This window comes from Kogia breviceps, chromosome 4, assembly GCF_026419965.1.
Source record: "Kogia breviceps isolate mKogBre1 chromosome 4, mKogBre1 haplotype 1, whole genome shotgun sequence".
Classification (NCBI taxonomy): Eukaryota; Metazoa; Chordata; class Mammalia; order Artiodactyla; family Physeteridae; genus Kogia; species Kogia breviceps.
This window is the reverse complement of record NC_081313.1, coordinates 4,956,848-4,977,349: the sequence shown is the minus strand read 5'-3', so window position 1 is coordinate 4,977,349 and position 20,502 is coordinate 4,956,848. Positions and strand designations below refer to the sequence as shown.

At 51.4% G+C, this 20,502-nt stretch overlaps 1 protein-coding gene across 1 annotated transcript in view; it reads right to left on the bottom strand.

Moving 5' to 3' along the window:
* Positions 1 to 14,106, bottom strand: part of UBE2QL1 (ubiquitin conjugating enzyme E2 QL1) — a 40,550-nt gene extending 26,444 nt beyond the window's left edge. The window contains exon 1 of the mRNA XM_059060208.2: positions 13,218 to 14,106. Coding sequence (XP_058916191.1) covers positions 13,218 to 14,003 — 786 coding nt within the window. The 5' untranslated portion in view covers positions 14,004 to 14,106. The remainder of the gene's footprint in view (positions 1 to 13,217) is intronic.
* Between the last annotated feature and the right edge of the window lie 6,396 nt (positions 14,107 to 20,502).

Genomic DNA, 20,502 nt, shown 5'->3' with positions numbered 1-20,502 from the left:
TGGAGAATCTGTGTGCTAAACAGTTCTACTGGAATGGACTGGGGCTATTTCCCATTTCCTTTTCATTGATGAGACAACTCACCACCTTGACTTTGGAATTTTGTGTGGTGCAGGGTTTCAAATCTCTTGTAGCTTCGGTGTTCCTAGCACAGGATTATAAACCATGTTACACTGGGGACAGAATTTGCTTTGCATGGCAAGGAAATGCCAATGTTATCACAGCTCAGTAAGCATCACTGAAATCTGGGATTATGTGTTTCCCCAGCTCTGATTAATCCCAAGATTCCACAAATTTGCTTTAAAAAAAAAAAAAAAAAAAAAAACCTTAGCATATTCCGGAACAAAAAATTCAGTATAAAATCATAGCACAAATGCTAAGCCTAACTGGGTTTGGGGAGATCTTTGGATCAAGGCCTGGCACCTAGACTCTATGGCCTGACCATGGCTTGAGGGCCGGGCAGTGTGGGAGCAGGTAATGGCCACACTGCAGGCCTACAACTTTGCAGTCTACACCAGTGCGTAGAAATGGAGGGGCACCCCACCCAAGGCCCAGCACGGAGGAAACACTACCCTCCTCTTCACTGATGGCTTTCTTTTCCCTTCCAGTCACTACTAAACCCGTATTCTTTCCCCCAGACTTTCTGCTGCACATGGCTCTGGTTTGTAATAAGTAAACCAGATAAGTAAATCTGTAATAAGTAAAAGTCTTATTGTTTAAGTAAAAAAAATACTGGAATCACTGTATTATAAACTTGACACACGGTACATGCTCAAGGTTTGCAAGAAATACATTTTAAAGGATTCACTCACCCAACCTCAGAGTAAAACCTTCTAGAACATTCTGAAACATTTTCTAAAATGCTACCGATCTGTAAATATTGTGACTTACTGACTTAGAAGAGTAGCAGAAAGTAGTGGGATAAATGAGACTGGCAAGAAATGAAGAAAATAAAGATTGGGTACAATGCACCAATATTCACTGTAATTATGTAAAGAAAATAACATGAAAAGGAAAGGAAGATACTAAGTAGCAAGTAAATGGATGACTTAGACATTCATATGTCTGAAAGGTTAAGATTACTTATGAAAAACTCTCCCTTCTTTCTATCACTCACTCAAACTAGGCTTGACTTATAAGACTAGTTCGTATCACTGCATTGTTCTAAAGACCAAACAAATTACAAAATTCACTGTAGATTTCGAAGGCAGACATGTCAGAAGCATTTCCTTGCAGCAGAAATCTTAACATTTCCCTCAGCTTTTGGGGGCAACTTAATTTAATGGCACAGTATGTAAGTTTGCACGCAGGCCTGTCACCGTTGTGGCCTCTCCCGTTGCGGAGCACAGGCTCCGGACGCGCAGGCTCAGCGGCCATGGCTCACGGGCCCAGCCGCTCCGCGGCGCATGGGATCTTCCCGGACCGGGGCACGAACCCGCGTCCCCTGCATCGGCGGGCGGACTCTCCACCACTGCGCCACCGGGGAAGCCCCAGTACGTAAGTTTTCATTGACTCTACGGGGACTGTCCCCAGGAATTCCGGACGAGGCTCGTTCTGTCCTTATTGCACACTAGCAAGGGCATGCTTTGACCTTCCCGAGCTCTGTGACAAGCTCGTTCTGTCCAGCCCTTCAGGGTGGACTGTCTTCTTTCTAGTTAGTGGTCCTTCAGACTTGAATGACAACTTCTACTTAGTGAGGCTACAAAATGAGACAATAGGGAGAGAAGATGCCCCTTGGAAAGTCTCACGAAGCCCCTAGTTCCTACTTGAGGAAAATGGCCTGGTTCAATCACGTTGCCCTTGGGAGCTCAAGAAAACAGGCACTTGCTGTATGTACCCTCTGGGCTGCCAGCCTGCCCTGCTCCCCAGCTGGACTCCCCCCCGTCTCGGACCTCCAGGAAACCACACAAGTAAAGCGCTTTGTAAGCAGCAACAGTGGATGCAAGTATTGCTCCAGGATGGGGGTCTGTGTTGCCCACCTCAGTCACAGACCCCCATTCGGCACCTGCTGGCGGCACCCTCACTCCTTCCTCCATGCAGACCCCTGCCTCTTACATCCTGCCATCGGCTGCGTCCTTCATACATCTCCTCCCACACTTGGGTTTAGAGTTCTGGGCCATGGGTGTCTTTCTGGGTTGGGCACCGACCAAGACCCAGTTCTGCAGTCTCCGGGGGTCTTCTGGCCACAGAGATGGCGTGAGACCATCTATCCTTTCTTCGAATGGCCTGAAAGGGTTAAAAAAGGGTCACCTCTTCTTGTGCAGCATCCTGGCCCCAGAGGCAATCAAATCGGGAGTGGACCAGCAGCTGCTGGGTGCATCCTTATCTGAATGGGGAGACCAGCCAGCCTCCGAGACTCTAGGTGGTACGTGGTCGGGGCCAAGCTGCAGACTGAGGCCCTTGGATGTTTTCCTTAGGGCAGGGCGACTGAAATGACCTCAATCAAGAGATGTGATGACAGCCAAATAATCAGTTTACAGGTGGGAAAAAGAGACATACATAAATGTGAAAAAAAACAATCTGAGCAGCGCTGGGTAGAACCATTTCTATTTGCCGACGATGAGGTTGAAAGCTTTACCAACCTAACGGGGTAGTTATGGCAACACCGCCCAGGCCCGCGCACCGATTTAGATGTTGTTAGAGACTCCACTTCCACGAAGAAGATAGCACCCCTTCTCAGAATGAGACACACTGCAGGCTGAGAACCCCGGCGGACAGGAGGATGCTTCATGTCTCTGGCGACCTCAGAGGTCGAATTTCAGACTTCAATATTGCCAAACTGTGGGGAAATCAGTGAGTGTACGCCAAAAACAGCATACAAATCCTGGAGGACCAATGAACCGTATACCGTTCCCGCTCCTCCTGAGAATGCTGGCTCCAGCCATCTAAGTCTTAAGAGTTGGAAAGAACCCTGAAGACATCTAGTCCCTTTCCTACCAGATGCAGGAAGACTTACCCTAGATGCTCAGGGCCTTAACTGCTACGCAATAAGAGAAGATTGGTGTTCTTTGTTGATTGGCCTCCAATTGTCACAATATCATATAGACGTATGTAGGCCAAACATTTCAACTAGATTTCTCTTGAATTTCAGCACAGAAAAAAAAGCCTTTCCTAAAGGTATCAGTCAGGCAAAGGATCACTGACTCAGTGAAATTCTCTTTCAGTTGTACTGAGGCAATTTTGTGTTCATTCTGTGTGACCTGTAATAACTGATGGAATCCACAGCATTTGAAAAATATTTTACGTTTGATATCTGAACCGGCTCTTCATCTTGAAACAAAATGGTAGCTCAAAAGTTTTCAAGTGAACATCGAGTTCTGTAATAAAGAAAGAATCTCCACAATATGGAACAGTATCAACGTGTGCGTTGAGAGGTGATAAAGGTACATGTCTGAAATAATTATATTCTTCTATGTAATTCTCTAACTTAGCAGCAGCAAAAAAAATCCAGCTAATTTAAAGACAGTGCTAACAAACAGGATTCTTAGAGAGCAAGGCTGTAGAGGTGAAAAAACAGCTCTCAGATCTGTGCTTGGTCAATAACATGATCGTGGTTATTATCTGAAATTGACACCTGACGGTGCCAAATGACTTGATGATGGAGAGTCCACAGAGGTGATGACAAGAGTCCACAAGGAGAGGCGGCAGTTCCGAGAGGGCGAAGAGGACACTACCCTGTGACTTTTGTGAATATGTATAAAATTCTGGTCAGGTATAAAAAACTTTTGACCCAACCGGATGTCCATATTGCTCTGAAATACTAATAGTTATGAAAGCAGGACCCTTCATGTAATGAATGTTGAAGGTAAACCCAATTCTGGGTCTTTGGTCATACTTTTCTTATGTATTTATTGCAATAAAACTCTACTTTTATAAAAAGAGGAGCATCCATTGATCACCTCCTCTATGCAACCAACACCCCCGCACGCATCATTTCCTTTGAGCCTCACGACACATCCGTGAAGTGGATTTATGCTCCTCATCTTCAGATGAGGCACCTGAAGCTCAGGGGGGTGGCTGCCTGCCCAGCAGGGAAGCAGGCTTGGGAGGAGGGGTGGTACGGGAGCCCTGCCCCTGCTCGAGGAGGTCCGCGGCTTTATCCTGACCCCACCCAACAAGATCACGGTAGGACTGAGCTATACCTTGGGCTCCTAAACCTCGTTCCCAGAGGTTCTGGCCATGAGCTGCACGGTCAACTTTAAGTTCCTTCCCAAGACAGCTGTCAACACTTGGAGCTATCTATCTACCACCCTGGGGTTCTTGGGGCCAGACCTCCCCAGGGAACACAAACTTGGATGGAAAAAAATGTCTTTATTTTCATTAACTCTAACTGCAGTCCAGCACTTCATTTAACTGTGACTGGAAGCAACAAAGCAGAGGTTTAGCATTGCCTTGATGTTGTCACCAACAGAAACCCCAGACATTTAAAAACCATATGGCAGTTGTTGTAGACAACTTGAAATGTCATCAGTTCTCCTTCCTACGTCCAGTTAGGACAGTAACTAGACCTTGATATTAAATGTGTTAATGAAGACATGCTTTTTAATTTCCTATTTTAGTTCATCACTTTCAAAAAACAGCAATAACTATTTCTAAGTATGATTGCTTTCGTTGAAAGCCTATGTATTTTATTTTGTGCGTTTAAGAGCATTATTCTGAGGAGGGGTCTTCAGAGGTCCCCAGATGCTGGGGGTGGCCTCTGGGGTCAGAGGCGGCAGGAAGGGGCCTCTGGTTCTTCTCGGATCTGCGAGAATAACCAAGAGGCATCCATCTCTCTTGCCTATGAAAAGGCACATGCCGGGATCCCCTTTTAAATAAAATTACTGAAACAAAAATCACTGTAATTCAATCCAGCAGAATTCAAAGTCACTTTTTATTAGATTAGTTTTAGTTATGAATTAAACCAACCTCCTTTAAGCTTTATGTAATCTTACTGGTTGATCCTACAGTTAGAGAAACTTTGTCTTTCATGAGCTCTCTAAGATTATGATACTTCATAGGATACATTATAAAGGTGATCAAAGGAAAAACAAGCAGTTCCGGGAGGGGAGGGATCACGTGGCCACTGTGGGCAGCTCATCTGTGTTAGTTGCAGGCATTCACTGGAGGAAGGGGCTCCCCGAAGACCCAAACCCGCAGATTTGCAGGGCTCTGCCTTCCCCAGGCTAAGCGAGCCTTGGTTTCCTCCTCTGTAAAATGGGAATAACAGCACTCACCCCATAGGCCGTTGAAAGCATTTAATCACATGACCCACCAAAGCGTTTTGCACAGCAGCTGGCCCACGGTAAGCACCTGGTAAGTTCACAATCTTACCATATTCCAAGTAGGGACAAGAGGAGGGGATGGGGTGTGTGTGCAGTTGAGCAAGTTGCATGGTGGACACATGTATTCGGCACATACGATGTACTGCGCATTGGGCGAGGGGAAGCGGAAACAGAGCTGTAAATAGGTAAACTTAGTCTAGCAGGATGAGCGTAGCAATGAACACCTTTCAGACAACGCAGAGGTGTTTAGAGGAGGGAGCCGATGCCCTTACTGGAGGAGTGATTGCGGGGCCTTCTGCAGGAGTTACGACGTCTGGGCAGGGTTCTGAGGGACGGCAGGGCTCGACTGATGCGTGGGGGGTGCTTTCCCGATGGGGGCGGACCTGTGAGCTCAGCAAACGTGGAGACCTGCTGCTGTGCCCTGGCTGGAGGGGCTGGTGGGAGAAGGGCTTCCTGGGGGCCGTGGAAGGTGGAAGAGCTTCACCCAGGCTGGGCAGCGATTGAGCGCTTGGGTGTATTCCGTCAGCGTCATAACCAAGGGTGTGAGAAAGCCAGGCATGCGTCTTAGAGGACCCAGAAAGGTGGCAGAGGGGAGGATGGAAAGGGACAGACAGGTTGGACGGGGGCATCACAGGAATGCAAGCCTCTAAGGAGACAGGAGGGCAGGGAGGAGAGCCAGGCTTGGGAACTGGAACCAGGAGGCCCGGTTAGTCCTGCTTCCTGACCACGCCTAGGCCTGCCGGGTGGGGAAGGGCCCCTTCCGGCCACGTCTTCCGGCCTCGCCTCCCTCCCGGCTCCCTGCTCCCGCCCCGCCCTCCTCTCCCAAGCCTTTGCCACCTGGTTGGCCCCGATTCTGCTTCCTCCGCAGAGGTTCTCGATCTGGGGGCCTAGGCCCTCCTGCCCGGCTCGCTTCCTCCTGCCCTTAGCAGAGAGGACCAGGAGGAGGACCAGGGGCGACCCACAGAATGGGGGAAGGTCGCCACGGGAATGCTGAAGACCACGTGTCTTCAGTGCCCAAGTCATGGTGGACCCTCAGCAAACGGGTCCTGACGAAGGAAGGAATGGAGTGTGTGACGATGGGGAATTAAACAATTAAACCTCATCTTAGGGCTTCCCTGGTGGCGCAGTGGTTGAGAATCCGCCTGCCGATGCGGGGGACGCGGGTTCGTGCCCCGGTCCGGGAGGATCCCACGTGCCGCGGAGCGGCTGGGCCCGTGAGCCGTGGCCGCTGAGCCTGCGCGTCCGGAGCCTGTGCTCCGCAACGGGAGAGGCCACAACAGTGAGAGGCCCGCGTACCGCAAACAAAAACAAAAACAAAAACAAAAACAAAAAAAAACCCCTTATCTTAGCTTGCTGACTCCTTGGGTAGGAAGGCGTAGATGTTATTGGAAATACTTCTGCCATTACAATGACTTCTTTGTCTGTGTTGGGAAATGCCTGACCCTCCCATTTATTAGCAATGAAACTATGTTCAGAAAAAACAGGCTCAGCCTCAGTGTTACAATCGTGTAACCGTGGGCATCCCTTCTGGGAACGCCACCCACAAGCTTTGAAGACCCCGCTGACGCCAGGACCCCATCTCTCTCGGGTCCCTGGCGCACACACAGGCCTCTGCCAGGCGTCCGGTCCACTCGCACCAGTGGGTGGGCTCTCACCCAAACACTAAGCGAGCGATGGCTGCGGAGCTGCCTGCTGCGTCACAGACAAACGTGAGTGGGTTTCACTTTATCCCCACTAGGCGGCCAGTTCTCCGTGGCTGGCACTTTCCGTGAATCCGATTCACCAACGTGTGCCCAGCGTGTGCCTGATACAGAGTGGACACTCAGTCCCTGCACTGTGTGAACTTCGCTAATTATCCACAGTTCTGGGTGGTCCGTGCACCTAAGCCCTCACAACTGTGTCTGATCCGGGGGTGAGAAACTCTCTTGAGCACACGTTTCCTTTTTCAGGGTTTACACTCCTTCTTGGTCCAGGGAGGAAGGACTGGGCTGTACGATGACCTCCTCTACAAAAGTAGGGCTTCCAGAGGGCTAGTCGGGGTGGACACAGGACAGTGAGTCCAAGCAAGGTGGGAGGGGGGAAGGTAAGGGGTTCACTACATCCACCGTCACCTGAAGCGCCCCGTCCTGGCTGTCGGTGGGAGGATGTACCGAAGATGGTAGACGTGATGAGTAATCCTGGTCCAGGGTGGTTTTTGCAACCCCGGTTTGTCTGTTAGAATCAACGTAGGAGATCTTCCCACAGGCCTCTACCAGGGCCTCATCTTCGCCTCAACAAGTATCAATCTTCGAGGAAAGGGCCTGGCACTGGAATAATTTAAAGGTTCCCGGAAGCATCTAGTTAACCTGGGGCTGAGGACCACCGGCAGAGAGGAAAGGAGTTACCTCCTCCCCATCCCCCACAACCCTATCAACCCAGCAAAAATCTAGGGTTCAGGAGATTTGAAATGTGGCTCAAAGAACCCGCTATTCGTGGCTGCTTAAAAAAAAAAAAAACCCATGAAAGCCACCTGGCTGGTTCCTGGGCTGTCCCCAGAGTGGTACCACCGAGGCCGCCTTGCTCCTAAACCTGGACTCACACACGCCTGTTCGTGAGGATGAGGAAAGGGCCGGATTCTGGGTTAAAACAAACTTCAGCTTAGTGTTCCTGTTGGCACTTTCCATTAAACAAACAACCCCCCCCCCCAAACTCTCCTGACCCTTAAAAAGAAAAACCATCCTCTCACACCCTTTGCTATAAATCCGAAAAGTAAACAGAGATGCATTTGCCTCCTCTTTCTGCAACTTTACATTCTCAAAAGTTTACAACTCTGGGTAAAGTAAGCCACTACTATTATTAACTGCACCGTCAGCCGTGGGACATGCAAACTCGCCAGGGAGCGGGCATGTGGGAGCTTGCCAAGTTGGCGTGGGACTATTTTTAGGGTGCAGAGTCCTGTCTGCGCCCTCCTGCCTGTCCTACTTGATACCAGAACAAGCTATTTTTTTCTCCCAACAGTCGAGTACATGGAGACCTCAAGCTGCAGAGTCATCCTGGGTGGCCATGACCTCCGTCGGCTACACATGGGCACAGGACTCAACGACACGGTGACTCATAAGACTCCTCCGCAGATCCACGCTCCTCGGTGAGTCACGTGGCAGGACCCACCCCCTGGCTGTCACCGTTCACACGCTAGGTTCTCCCAGCTTCCCTTTAAAGCGGCCACCGTCTCTCTATTCCAAATGGGCCCTCCTGGGGTCTCCTCAGTGTGGTCCTGTGTTCACACGGATGGGCACCATTTATGTTACTGTGCAAACCAGCAATAGCCTCTAGAGAAATGAGAGGTTGAATCGGTGAAGAAACTCCTGTTATAGGCTGCACTGTGATCCCTCAAAATGGATATGTTGGGAGTCCTACTCCCAAGCTCCTCAGAAGGTGACTTGTATTTGGAGACAGGGTCTTTACAGAGGTGATCATGTTAAACTGAGGTCATTAGGATGGAGCCCTGATCCAGTACGACTGGTGTCCTCACCAGAAGGGGAGATTAGGACACAGACAGGCACGGAGGGAAGACCACGTGAGGACACAGGGAGAAGACGGCCGTCTGCAAGCCAAGGACGGAGGCCTGGCGCTCACCCTCCTGCACACTCTCGGAAGGACCCAACCCTGCCCTCACCCTGAGCTCAGACTTCTGGCCTCCGGAACTGTGAGAAGGAAATGTCTGTTGTTGAAGCCCCCCAGCCTGTGGCACTTTGTGACAGTGGCCCTAGCACACTCACACGGGGCTTTCAGAAATGTTGTGTGAATTATAATAGTTCAGAAGCCAATAAACTTTAGGAACCCCCACGGCTGTTTATCTTCATTACTTTTTCCTGATAAGACCTGGAGATGGTGTAGCCATAAGTACAAAGCTATTTCCAGGCCTAGTACTTTGGAAGAGGTTCTGAAGACAGGCTCTGGGTGTGTGTGTGTGTGTGTGTGTGTGTGTGTGTGCGCGTGCGCGTGCCCGTGTGCAAGATTCTCCGTGACACCCATGGTGCAGAACCCTTTAAGCCCTAAAGTCGACCTCAGAGATGCACTTTATCATCACCTAGAGCTGATCTGCAGAGCCTGTTACTTCTTCATCACACGCTGGCGCGGGGCAACATCCGCCAGTTTTCTGTGTTTACAAATTCCAGAAACTAGTGCTGTCCGGAAACATAACTGTTCTGGAATCGCTTAGCAGTGTTTAATCCAAACACTAAGAACTGAAGGTGTTTTAGTCCTGCTGTTTTCATTCTTCTGCTGACAGCTGACTGCGTACCTGTCCTCTGTGGACACAAATGACAATCACACCAGTCGCCGCCAACCACTGGCTGGAGACGGCCAGGGGCTCAGGTGGCCTGCCTGTGACTCCGCCGTCGCTGACTTTTACTAACGCGGACTGGCATTCAGAGCCTGGCATTCATCGCCGGCGTTAGAACATGAGGCCGCATCAATTTCACCTGACCGCGGGGAGCTGAGGTCTCCTCACCTGTACCGTGACCACCGAGACAGTAGAATCAGGTGAGGTTAACACCCTGAGCACTTCGCTGGCCCAGAGCTTGGCACGGAGCAAACAGTAAATGGCGCTGCTGTTATTGCCACATCGTCCTCATGCCGGGTTGAGGCGCCTGGTTGGCATTGAGGGGACAGAGGAGGAGTAGGGAACTGTCTTCCAAGTGCCATCTGGTTCCCTGCCCCTGGCGACGTCTAACTAATTAGAAAGGGGATGCTCAGGAGGCGAACTGATATGAAAGCAGAACCCCGAGTTAGCGTGTCCTCAAAGCCACTTTTGGGCACCTTCTACTCACACAGCTGCAAGGAGAGGGTCTCTGCCGTATCGTCAACCAGCCCAGGTGCGAGACCTGGTACACACGCCAGTGAACGCCGTGGCCCGGCCCGGCCCGGGCAGGACCCTCCAAGGTACGGGGAGTTTTCATTTAATTGCAGGAAACAAGAGTTACCTAAAATGTCTCTTTGTAGTCAAAAGAGGATTTGGTAATAAACAAATAGGCAAGGTACGCATGTCATTATCTCTACAAAGAATATATCATACGAGAAATTTTTAAGTTAATTTAAAACAACCACAATCCATAAGGTAGCACACGAGAGATTCTGACAACATGGGCCCCAGGAGTCAGGTAAAGGTCTCGTGAAACGACTGAATCTGTCACACCGTGAGATAAACGCAAACATTAATACTATACACAAAACGGTTAAGCAGATCTTTTCTTAGTATCACCAATGAGACCCTTAAAAGTATTTTATGATTTCTCTAAAGGTAGAGAAACAAAATCAACTTAGGATATCCGCAATTCAGAAAGTTAAGCTTGGTAGTTATGAAAGAGGAAGACGAGCCTCTAATCAGGTATTTTGATTGCCTTCCCAAAGCCCTTGAACTACGGAAATAATTCGGTAACTACAGTAAGTGCAATGAACAAACTGTAGGTGGGAAATTTACAAAAGCAGGAAAGGCACCGTAAGGCTGAGGGCCCCGAGACACCATCGGGATGCTTTTCTGCACAGAATCCGGAAACACTGATGCACATGCATTTCTCTTGTCCTTACAATGAATTTCGAGTTGTTTGTGTACATCCTACACGACTCTCTTTTGGATGTTGGAGTCAGTGTGAAAAGTGCGAAGAAACTGAATTGGTATTTTTATAAATTGCTGAGCGCTCACCTGCCTTTCAGATGTTTCATAACTAGACTTTAGAATAGGTGATATAACACAACATGTTTGATGGAGGGCCCTGAGTTCAACTCAGTAAGATATTGAAATTAATAAATAAAAATATTGATAATGACTTTCCACAATAAGGCCTCTGACTTGCTGACTGTATGAAGACTCTCAATTTGGATTACAAAGAAAAGACATATATATACACAAGCACCTGCCTAACTTAATAGAAGTGCAGGGGCCCCAAGAAAACCATCATTCACAGCATTAATGTGAACATGGAAAACATTTACTAACATGTATCTCTTCTAAAAAACAAAAAGTCCTTATTTCTCATTTGAAATCTTTACTTTCCTACGTCTTTCAAAATGCAGGCTGTGGCTGCGGTGACCTCTGGGATCTCTTCCAAATCTCAACGCTATGATTCTGTGATTTTAAGGCAAAATGATATTTCTCTGCCCCCTCATCCCCAAAGCCATCTCTGTGAAGAATGAAAGAAGGTAAGAGAGTGTTCCAGAGAGTTCTGATTAGCAGTGCTTTCAGAAAAAATAACAGAAGCATCTCTGCAAAATAAAAATTTCCCCATCATTTGTATAAATCCTGATAATAACATAAACCAGGACCCTCTCCCACCCCCGTGGCCTGTGTCCAAATCACAGCCTCTTCACATCAGAGCCAGCGCTGAACCACAGGCTTCAGAGTGAATTTCTGACGTTAAAGCATTAAACCTCACCTTTCTAGAGCCGCCAGGTCCCTCCTATTTCGAACGCGAGAAATAAGCGGAAGCTAAACCCCAGAAAAGATGGACTATCAACACAGTACTTGGTTAACAACAGACCTCAGTCAAGAATTACGTGACTTTCTCCACTGGAGTCACAATGCGATTTGCTTGGAATCCCAGGGGCCCCACCTCTAGCGAAATTGGCGGAACAAGCATTACTTGATTAGTGTGAAAGATCCTGCCGTGAAAGGGACAGAGGCAGGTGACAGGCGACTGATGGCTTCTGAAATGCTAGCTGTCGAAAGATCAAATCGAGGTCATTCCCGGTCTCCTAAACAAAACAGGGATTCTTCATAAATCTAAAAGACACCCATATAAAATTATACTTTTATTAAGTAATGTTCAATAGCGATTTGGGAAAACATCAACCAACTCGAACATGATCTGAAGCATATAATGTGGGAAGATAAAACCATCGTGCCTCTTCCTGCAGCTTGTGGCGGGGGCGGGGGCGGGGGCGGGGGCGGGGGGGGGGAACACATTTCAGAAGATTCTGCTCTCAAGTTCTCTGGGGTTTCTTTTGGTAAAGCTGCTGTCTGGTGCAATAGGTGAGAAGGTTCAGGCACCAAGCCTGCCCCTGATTTCAGTATTTAGTTAAAAATCTTTAGTTCTGATCATGGATTTAACCCCCCGGGGCAGGGGGAACCCGAAGGAAGAAACGGGTCTGAGAGAGACCAAGACCTTGAACAAGTACCCAGGAGGTGATGGTCCTGGAAGGAGCCACGTACCACGCGTTTCCTTGAGGGCATCTAGCCTTGTCACACTCAAACCACACCTCTGCCTCGCCCGTGAAATTTCTCAAGAGCAAAATTTTCACCTCTGCGCTCCACGCTGGTCGGCAGGGAGCAGAGCAGGGGAGCCGATTCGCCAGCAAACAGCGGGAGCTCTGCAGAGCCCCCAACCTGCACAGCACCCCTGAGTTGTCGTCGGGGGGGAAACTGTGTGTGTGTGGCAGGGAAGGGGGCAATAAACGGGGCTAAATACTCAGATTCCTAAGTCCACGTGAAGTGCCACCCTCAGGGAGACTGTGGGGTCAGGAGATGGGGAGAAGCCGAGGAGAAGGAGAAGGGGGTAAACGGGAGAGGGAGCGGGAGGAGACAGCGGAAGCCTGGGGCGGGGGCGGAGGAGGAGGAAAGGGAGAGAGCGGGATGGGGGAAAGGGAGGAGCACGTGGGGACAGCGGGTTAGGAGATAAGGGCAGAGGGTAGAGGAGCAGAGCCGGCGGGGAGAAGCAACAGAGGAGAAAAGAGAGGAGGGTGTGCGGAGAGGGAGAGAGCGTACTCCAGAGAGATGGGGGCCGACGGGAAACAAGCGGGAGACCCGCAGAGACGGCATGGAGAAGAAGGCAAAGAAGAAAACGCTCAGGGAAGAGAAGCGGAGGCGCCCGGGAACGTCTCCCCTCGGCAGGCCGGGGCAGAGACACAGCCCCGCGCGCACCCGGAACGAGAGGGCCGAGGGGCCAGCCCCGCGCGCCCCCGGCCGCCTCCCCGCTTACCTGGCCCTTGACCAGGCTGGCGGCGAACTGGCGCATGACGGCCTCCACGGTGTAGGCGCTGGACCAGCCGCGCGGCGTGAGCAGCTCCATGCAGATGGCGCCGCCGTCCAGCACGTAGCCGTTCTCCAGGCGCGGGCTGAGCACCCGCATGAAGGGCGGCGAGAAGGGGAAGTTGTCGGGGAAGGTGAGGTTGAGCAGGATGAACTCGGTGTTGGTCTCCTTCATGTCCTGCCACAGCACCGAGTCCTTGTCCACCTGGTGCAGCTTCACGTTCCAGTCGAAGAGGCTCTCGTCCACCAGCTCCACGGAGATGAAGCGGTCGCTGAGGCGCGCGATGTCCTGCAGCTCCTTCATGAGCCGCCGGCTGCGCACCTGCGTGCAGTGCTGCTGGCGCGCCGCGGGCACCAGGCTGCCGCCCGCCGCCGCCGCCGCCGCCGCCGCCGCCACCGCCGGGCCCGGCCCCGCCCTGGCGCCCGCCGCGCGCTCCCGGGGGCCCCCGCCGCTCGCCGCCCCCGCCGCCGGCTGCGGCGGCTTGTCGCGCGGGGCCGGCTCCGCCGCGCGCTTGCCCTTGCCCTTGCCGGGTCCGGGGCTGGCGTCGCCCGCGCCCCCGGCGGGATGCTGCTGCTGCGGCTTGTGGCCGCCGCTCTTGGCGCCGCCTTTGCCGCGCAGCGACGCGCTCTGCTGGCCGCCGCCGCCGCCGCCGCGGTGGTTGTGGTGATGCTTGGGGTCCTCGGTGTCCCGGTTGTGCAGGCGGATGAGCCCGATTTTGCGGAGCAGCGTGGCCATTTTAGGCTCGGCGCCGGCGCGGGGTTCCCCTCGGCTCCTGCCCCCGGAGCCCGAGAGCCGGGGCGCGGGGGGCGCGGGGCGGCGGCGACCGGCGACCACTCAGCGGGGCGCGGCGCGGGCCACCCCCGTCACCGGCGGCCGTGGCGCAGCCGAGCGGGCAGCAAGCGCGCTCGCCGGCCGCTGGGTCGCCGCTGTCATATGACGGGGCCCGCTCTGGCTCGGGCTCCAGACGCCCGGGGAGGGGAAGCGTGGAGGGGACGCGCCGCGGCGGGCCGTCCCCCGGCCGTCCCTGCGCGCAGCCCCCCGGAGCCTGGTGTCCGCGGTCCTTTGTGAGCGGCCGCCGCCGGGCTGGCTTCGAGTCCGAGCGCCGCCTCGGGGCGCGCCGAGCCGTCCGCAGCGCCCCGAAGGCAGCGAGGCGGCCGCGGGCTCGCGCCGTGCGCGACCGCCGGGCCGTGCTGCGCTGGCCGCTACCGAGGGGCCCCGACCGCCGCCGCCGCCGCCGCGGCTGCTGACATTGCAAAGGCGGCTGCTCAGTCTGAGCCGAGCGCGGCGCGGAGGGGGCGGTCCTGCCGGCCGGGGAGGGGGGCGCGGGGCGGAGCCGCGGGACTGCCTGCGCCGCGCCGCTCCCCCGCCGCCCGCCCGCCCGCCGCCCGGCTCCCGCGGCGACACGCGCACGGCCGCTGGGGGGAGACATCGGCGCGCGCCGGGCTGCGGGGTGGCGCCGCGCGGAGCCGACCGGCCGGCCGGAGCGGAGCGAGGCTGGGGAGCAGGGCGAGAAGGGGCCTGTGTGCGCGCGCGCTCATGAGGGTCTCAGAGGCTCCGGGTCCTTCCTGCTGCGGTCCAGGCTCGGCCCCCGGCCCGAGCCTCCGACCTCACCTAACCTAGTTGGAGCAATCCGGAGGGGAAGGGGCGTCGGGGAAGGATGGAAAGCAGCCTGTTTACTGATTCCCGTGTGTACCAGATGGAGCCTGGGGTCCACCCCGCAATCCTGGACCGGGGTCTGCGGAACCAGTGCTCTCCTAAGGACTGATCAAAGAATCAGGGCCTGGGGAGGAGGATGCGGGAAGCGTGCTCTCCGCAACCCCCTAAAGAACCCCTCGAGTCCCCACTTTAAAGGATGACCGTTCCGCGAATTCACCCTTGCGACCGGGCCCGGCTCCTCTCCTCCCCGCCACGCCAGGGGGGTGGTCCCTGCGTTCCGAAAGGGGAAGGAAGGGACCACGGAGCACTGGCTTTCGCGTCGTTTCCAAGAGGTTGCGGGGAAACGCATCCGGCTCCGGCGCCAGCGGGTGCTCAGGGCGCGGGGCGGGCCCCGGAGTCCCGGGTACCCGCGGGTAACCTCGGGACTGGCCGCGGAAGGGGTGGGGATCCTCCTTCAACTTGGACGCTTTCATCCCTCCCCTCCCTTTCTGCCTTTAACTCATTGAAACTTATTTTTATCCGGTGAAATTTCAAGCAAAAAGCACTTTCAGAGCCCCAGAAACTGGAACAACCAGGGAAGCCGTGAAGAGTCCAGCGTTTGCAGGAATCGCGCTGCCGCGCATGGTCTAGTGTGTGTGGCCCAGCTGCGCAATGGGGAGGGGCGGTGATGATGCCCGCAATATAGGAGGGATCACCCCGAAAACCCAAATGGCCAAGGGCTGACTCCAAACTTCACTGCTGTTCCTGGCTTGGCTTTGATCTTGAGGAGCCTCTAAATTCATCAGCAGAGCGCGTTCATTCTGGTGTCACCGTGACGATTGTTTTTAAACGTCTTTACCATTTTCACTTTTTATAAATTATTAAAAATTTTCCCCGTGAAAAATAACTCTTCAGATCACCGCGGAAGTAAGTTCAGACCTAACGGGCCTGTGGTTCGGTTTTCTAGAGCTGCTTCCCGGTAGAGTGAGGTGCCGGCCAGTCCTCACTGGTTTGTGGCGAGGGCATGCAACCCTGGGACGTGGTCCCCTGGATCGGTGACTATATATAAAGGTGCCTTTCCGTGGAGGCTGTTTTCCAGTGGGTGGGAGAGGGCAGTGCAGCAGACCAGGCAAGACCAGTGGCTGGTGACCGAATCTCAGCTGCAACTGACTGAGATCTAGGTGTCCTGGTCTCATGGGCTTTTATGTGACCCGTTCTGTCCAGCTCTGATTTTTTAAAAAAGAGAGGTTGAGCAGGAAGATGACAATGTCTGTCTGTAAAGTACCCTGAGTTCATTGAACCTATGGGAAGAGGGGATGTGAGAAGATCGGGAGGGGACACTGGTGGGGAGAGGCAGGCATTACATGTTTTATCATTTCACAGCCACAGAAGCCGTCTCGGGTTTTATCTGACCCATTTTATTGGTGAAGAAACTGTGTTTCAAAGAAGCTCAGCAGCTAGCCCAGCTCAGCCGTGTGCTGGGACCTACATCCTGGTCCCTGTGCCTCCAAGCCCAGTGCTGAGGTCGACCAGCTGCCCCAAACAGTACACTGCGCTGCAGGCTTTCTGCCGGGGTTGGCCTTCAGTCCCAGTCCCGGAGGTGGAGGTGAGAAAGTCTCCGCAGGTGTGACTGTCATCCCCACAGGCCAGCTGACCTAGGGGGAGGCCTTGGAGAAACGTTTCCTACCTGAAGCAGGGGTGTCATCCAGTGTGGTTTGGGAATGGTTTAACTGAAATCCCAGGCAGCCATCTATCTGTAAGGGCTTTAATTCTGATTGGAAGTATTGTTAGGGTGATCATATAACTTATTCTTGGAATGCAGGGCTTTTTTTTTTTTTTTTTTTTTTTTTTTTTTCTGAAAGGGAAAGGATCACAGTTAATACTGATGCTGGGACAAGAGTCCAAAGCAGGACAGACTGATAGGTGAGATAAAGGTCATCTTAATTATTATCTACCTGTCATACTTTCAGCATCTCTGATCAACTCTTTAAAGGGTTAAAGGCAAATGTTAGTTAAAAATTGGAAACCACCTAAATTTACAATAGGGTAAGTGGAAGGTAGATTATACCTAATCCACTTGAGAGAATATTATGCAGCAATAACATTACAGTTACGAAGATTATATAGCAAAATGAAAATATTTATGATGTACATACTACTTTTAAGTAAGAAAGCAGAGTGCAAAATTATATACACACTATAGCTACAACTGCATAGAACTATGTGTAGGAAAAAAGACAAGAAGGAGGAAAATTGAAATGGTAACTGTGCCCGAGCAGTTCTTCAATGTGCCCTTCGGGTTTGGTGTAAGCTCACACTGTGCTGCAATCCCTTTGGAGTACAAGCTCTCTCCTTTTGGGTCAGGCGTGGCCTTTGTCCCCTTGGGGTGAGCTGGGCTCTGGTTCGGTGGCAGTGAGGGGTGGTGGCTGAGCGTTGGGGAGAAGAGGCCTTCCCTTGCAAGGCAACTCCCTTGGGCAAGATTAGTATGGGGTCTTCAGGCAAAGGAGCTAGTATTTTCACTCAGGTGTGGAGAGATTACTTTCACAGGCAAGGAGTGTCAGGGATGCCGGTTCTCGAAGCTTCCTGAGTCACCCAAAGGGGCCCGTTTCAGTTCTCAGGTTGCTATGTCTTCCCAGTCGATGCTCAGAGTCTCACACCAGAGTGTTGGCAAGGCTGTGAATTCAATGTGCTTCCTGATTCTGCATCCTCAAGCAGCAGATTTGGGGACTGGGCTTGCGCTGTACCAGTCCTGCCGCTCGAAGGGTTATGACCGTCTGTGGGGCCATCGTGGAGTGTCCTGCCTGCTCTGACTCTTCTCGGACTGAGCGTTCTGGTCTCTGAGCTGGTTTCCCTCTGCCAGCTCCCTCTCCACTGCTCAGAGGAGCTCATCTTCTGCCTTTCCACTGTCATCAGCGTTTCTACCGTCATGGTCAAGTGCAGCAGCCACTTGCTCTCCCCAAACCTCCCTTTCAAGTATGTCCCACATCTCAGGCAACCACAGGTGGTGGTCATTACGGAACTGTGATGCTGCTTTACACTAACTACCAATTTTCCATTTTCCACCAGCATCGATTCCATCATTGTGCTCGAGGTCAAAGCCATTAGCTGGTCATCTCAATCTTTGGACCCACTCCTGGTCCTAAGCCTTGTATTAGTTAGGGTCTAATCAGGAACACAGAGCCATGCTAAGTGTTTCAACAGGAGATATTTAATCCAGATAATTGGTTACAAAGTCACTGAAGTGTTTGAGAAACGAGAGAAGAAACAGGGGTGCTGAGGAAGCCAAAAGAAAGAGGGGTATCGTCTTTAGGTTTTAGCTGCTCACCTCCCAGAAATGCCATCAGTGCCAGAAATGGCTGTAGACGTGCTGTGTGCCGTCCCCATGTGCTGCCTCGGCCCGCTGCTGCTTCTCCTCTGCAGCGACTTTCAGAAGCTGTCAGAACATCCTGACCCCTTTGTTCATTCAGGACTTCCAAAAGTCAGGTGGTCCAGTCCAAACGCGGGTCAGCGTGCAGATTGCCTGGAGGACCGGTGCGAACTGTCGCCATGACGATCTCTGAAGCCTTCCTCCTGGGCTCTACTTAGCTTTCTGAGTGGAGAAGATGGCTTTTGTAATAACGGAATTTAGATTTTCCCTGGCAGTTGAAGGCATGCTGGACCGATGAAATGAGTCATGCATTCTTTTCTGAAGAAGAAACTGCTTGGTCCTGGAGAGATTTCCAGAGATAATCATCTCGTTTGTCCTGTCCTTTTCATCTTTGCTTGAGGCAAAGACAGTTACTTTCTGGTTGTGTGGAAGTGTGAAATGAGAGCTGATATTGTGTTGTCAAGGTGGTGTCTCTACTCACTGTTACCTTAAATATTAGGTCCAAATATAGTATTCTGAGAAAGAAAAGTCAGTTCTGCTTCCTGGCAAGCTGAGGGGTGGTGAGTGAAATATTGTAATTAGCTGAAACTGAGAACATGTATTATATTTATCTTATGCGTTTTCAAAGCGTTAGAGTATAATGGAATCTTCTGAACCTTTTTTGCTATTTATCTTAACAGCAGTGTATGACAATAAATGTCTTATTGCTCTCATGTCACCTTTGAAAAATATAATGAGAAATGAACTCTGCAAATTTGGTCCTCAAATAGCATCTTATTTTCAAAAAATTTAAAATAGAGGATTCATTTACATACAGTGTAGCGCACAGATCTTAATTGCACAACTCAGCGGGTTTTGAAAAAATGTATGCACTTGTGTCGCTTACACCTCAATCAAGATGTGGAGTATTTCCGTCACTCCAGAAAGTTCCCCTGTGTTCCTTTGAGGTCAAGCCTACCCTAACCCTCCACCGAAGGCACCCTTTGTTCTGATTTCTATCACCTTAAAGTAGTTTTGCTTTTTTATTCTTGAACTTTATATTAATAGAGTTATACCGTATGTACTCTTTTATATCTGGCTTCCGTCAATGACATATAATCAGTATATGATTTCATGGTGAGATTTGTCCATGTCGTGTATGTGTCAGTCGTTGTTTTTATCGATCAGTAGTATTCATTGCATGAATATACTACAATATGTTTATCCATTTTCCTGTCGAAGGACACTTGGGTTGCTTCCAGTTTTGAATACAGTGTATATAACTTCTGTGCTCACCGAGGTGCGCGTCTTTTTGGATATATGTTTTCACTTCTCTCAGCTTATAACAAGGAGTGGAATGGCTGTGTCAAAGGCTAGGCGTGTGTTTAACTCCGCAAGAAACCTCTGAACTCTTTTCCATGTTGATTGAACTGTTTTACACTCCCACCAGCATTACTGCTAGAAAACAAGAAAGAGGATCATTAGTGGCCCTGAAACTTGGAGGCATCCTTGCAGGACAATAGCAGATTGAAGCAGATTGTCAGAGAAAAGTAGTTCAGTGAACACACACGTGAAACTTCTGCCACAGAGGCTGGAACTATTTCAGGGTGAATGAAGATAAAGGACAGGATGGGGGCTGCAGACGGTCACTGAGGTGATCCAGGCTGTGCCACAACAGGCGACGTTGGAGGGTGCGCCCAAAGTTAGGAGAAAGCATGGGTGCAGCTGGAGATCCCAGGATGAATTGGAAGCTGCCTCCCTGGGTGAGCAGTACCAGCTCACTCCCTCTGGAAGCCTGCCCCTCACCCTGGGTCATGGAAAACAAATTCAGAATCAGCCTCTTCCCCGCGGCGTGAGCAGGGATTGCTGAGCAATCCCACACGCACAGAGAAGAAAACAGCACCAAATGTTTGAGGAAAAGCAACCCTAACCAAAGAACTCACATCCAAGGAAACAAAGCTCACAGAACGACAGAAGAGATTTTAAGATATATAACGCGTATCTTCGAAAGCAATGTGAGATAAAATTTATTCTGTCTTTCAGTGGATGGCATTTCTGAACGTATTTTTACAGAATGATCGAATACACGCATAAATGAATTAATCCAGTAATGAATATTTAAATAGAAAAGCCTGTGTTTTGATCAAAGCAATCCCACCCCACCGGTGACACTGCCTGGCTGGAAATGTGTTTGTGCAGTGGTCTTTGGGTAGAACTCCAGGCACTGCAGCATTTCTACTGTCATGGTCCTCT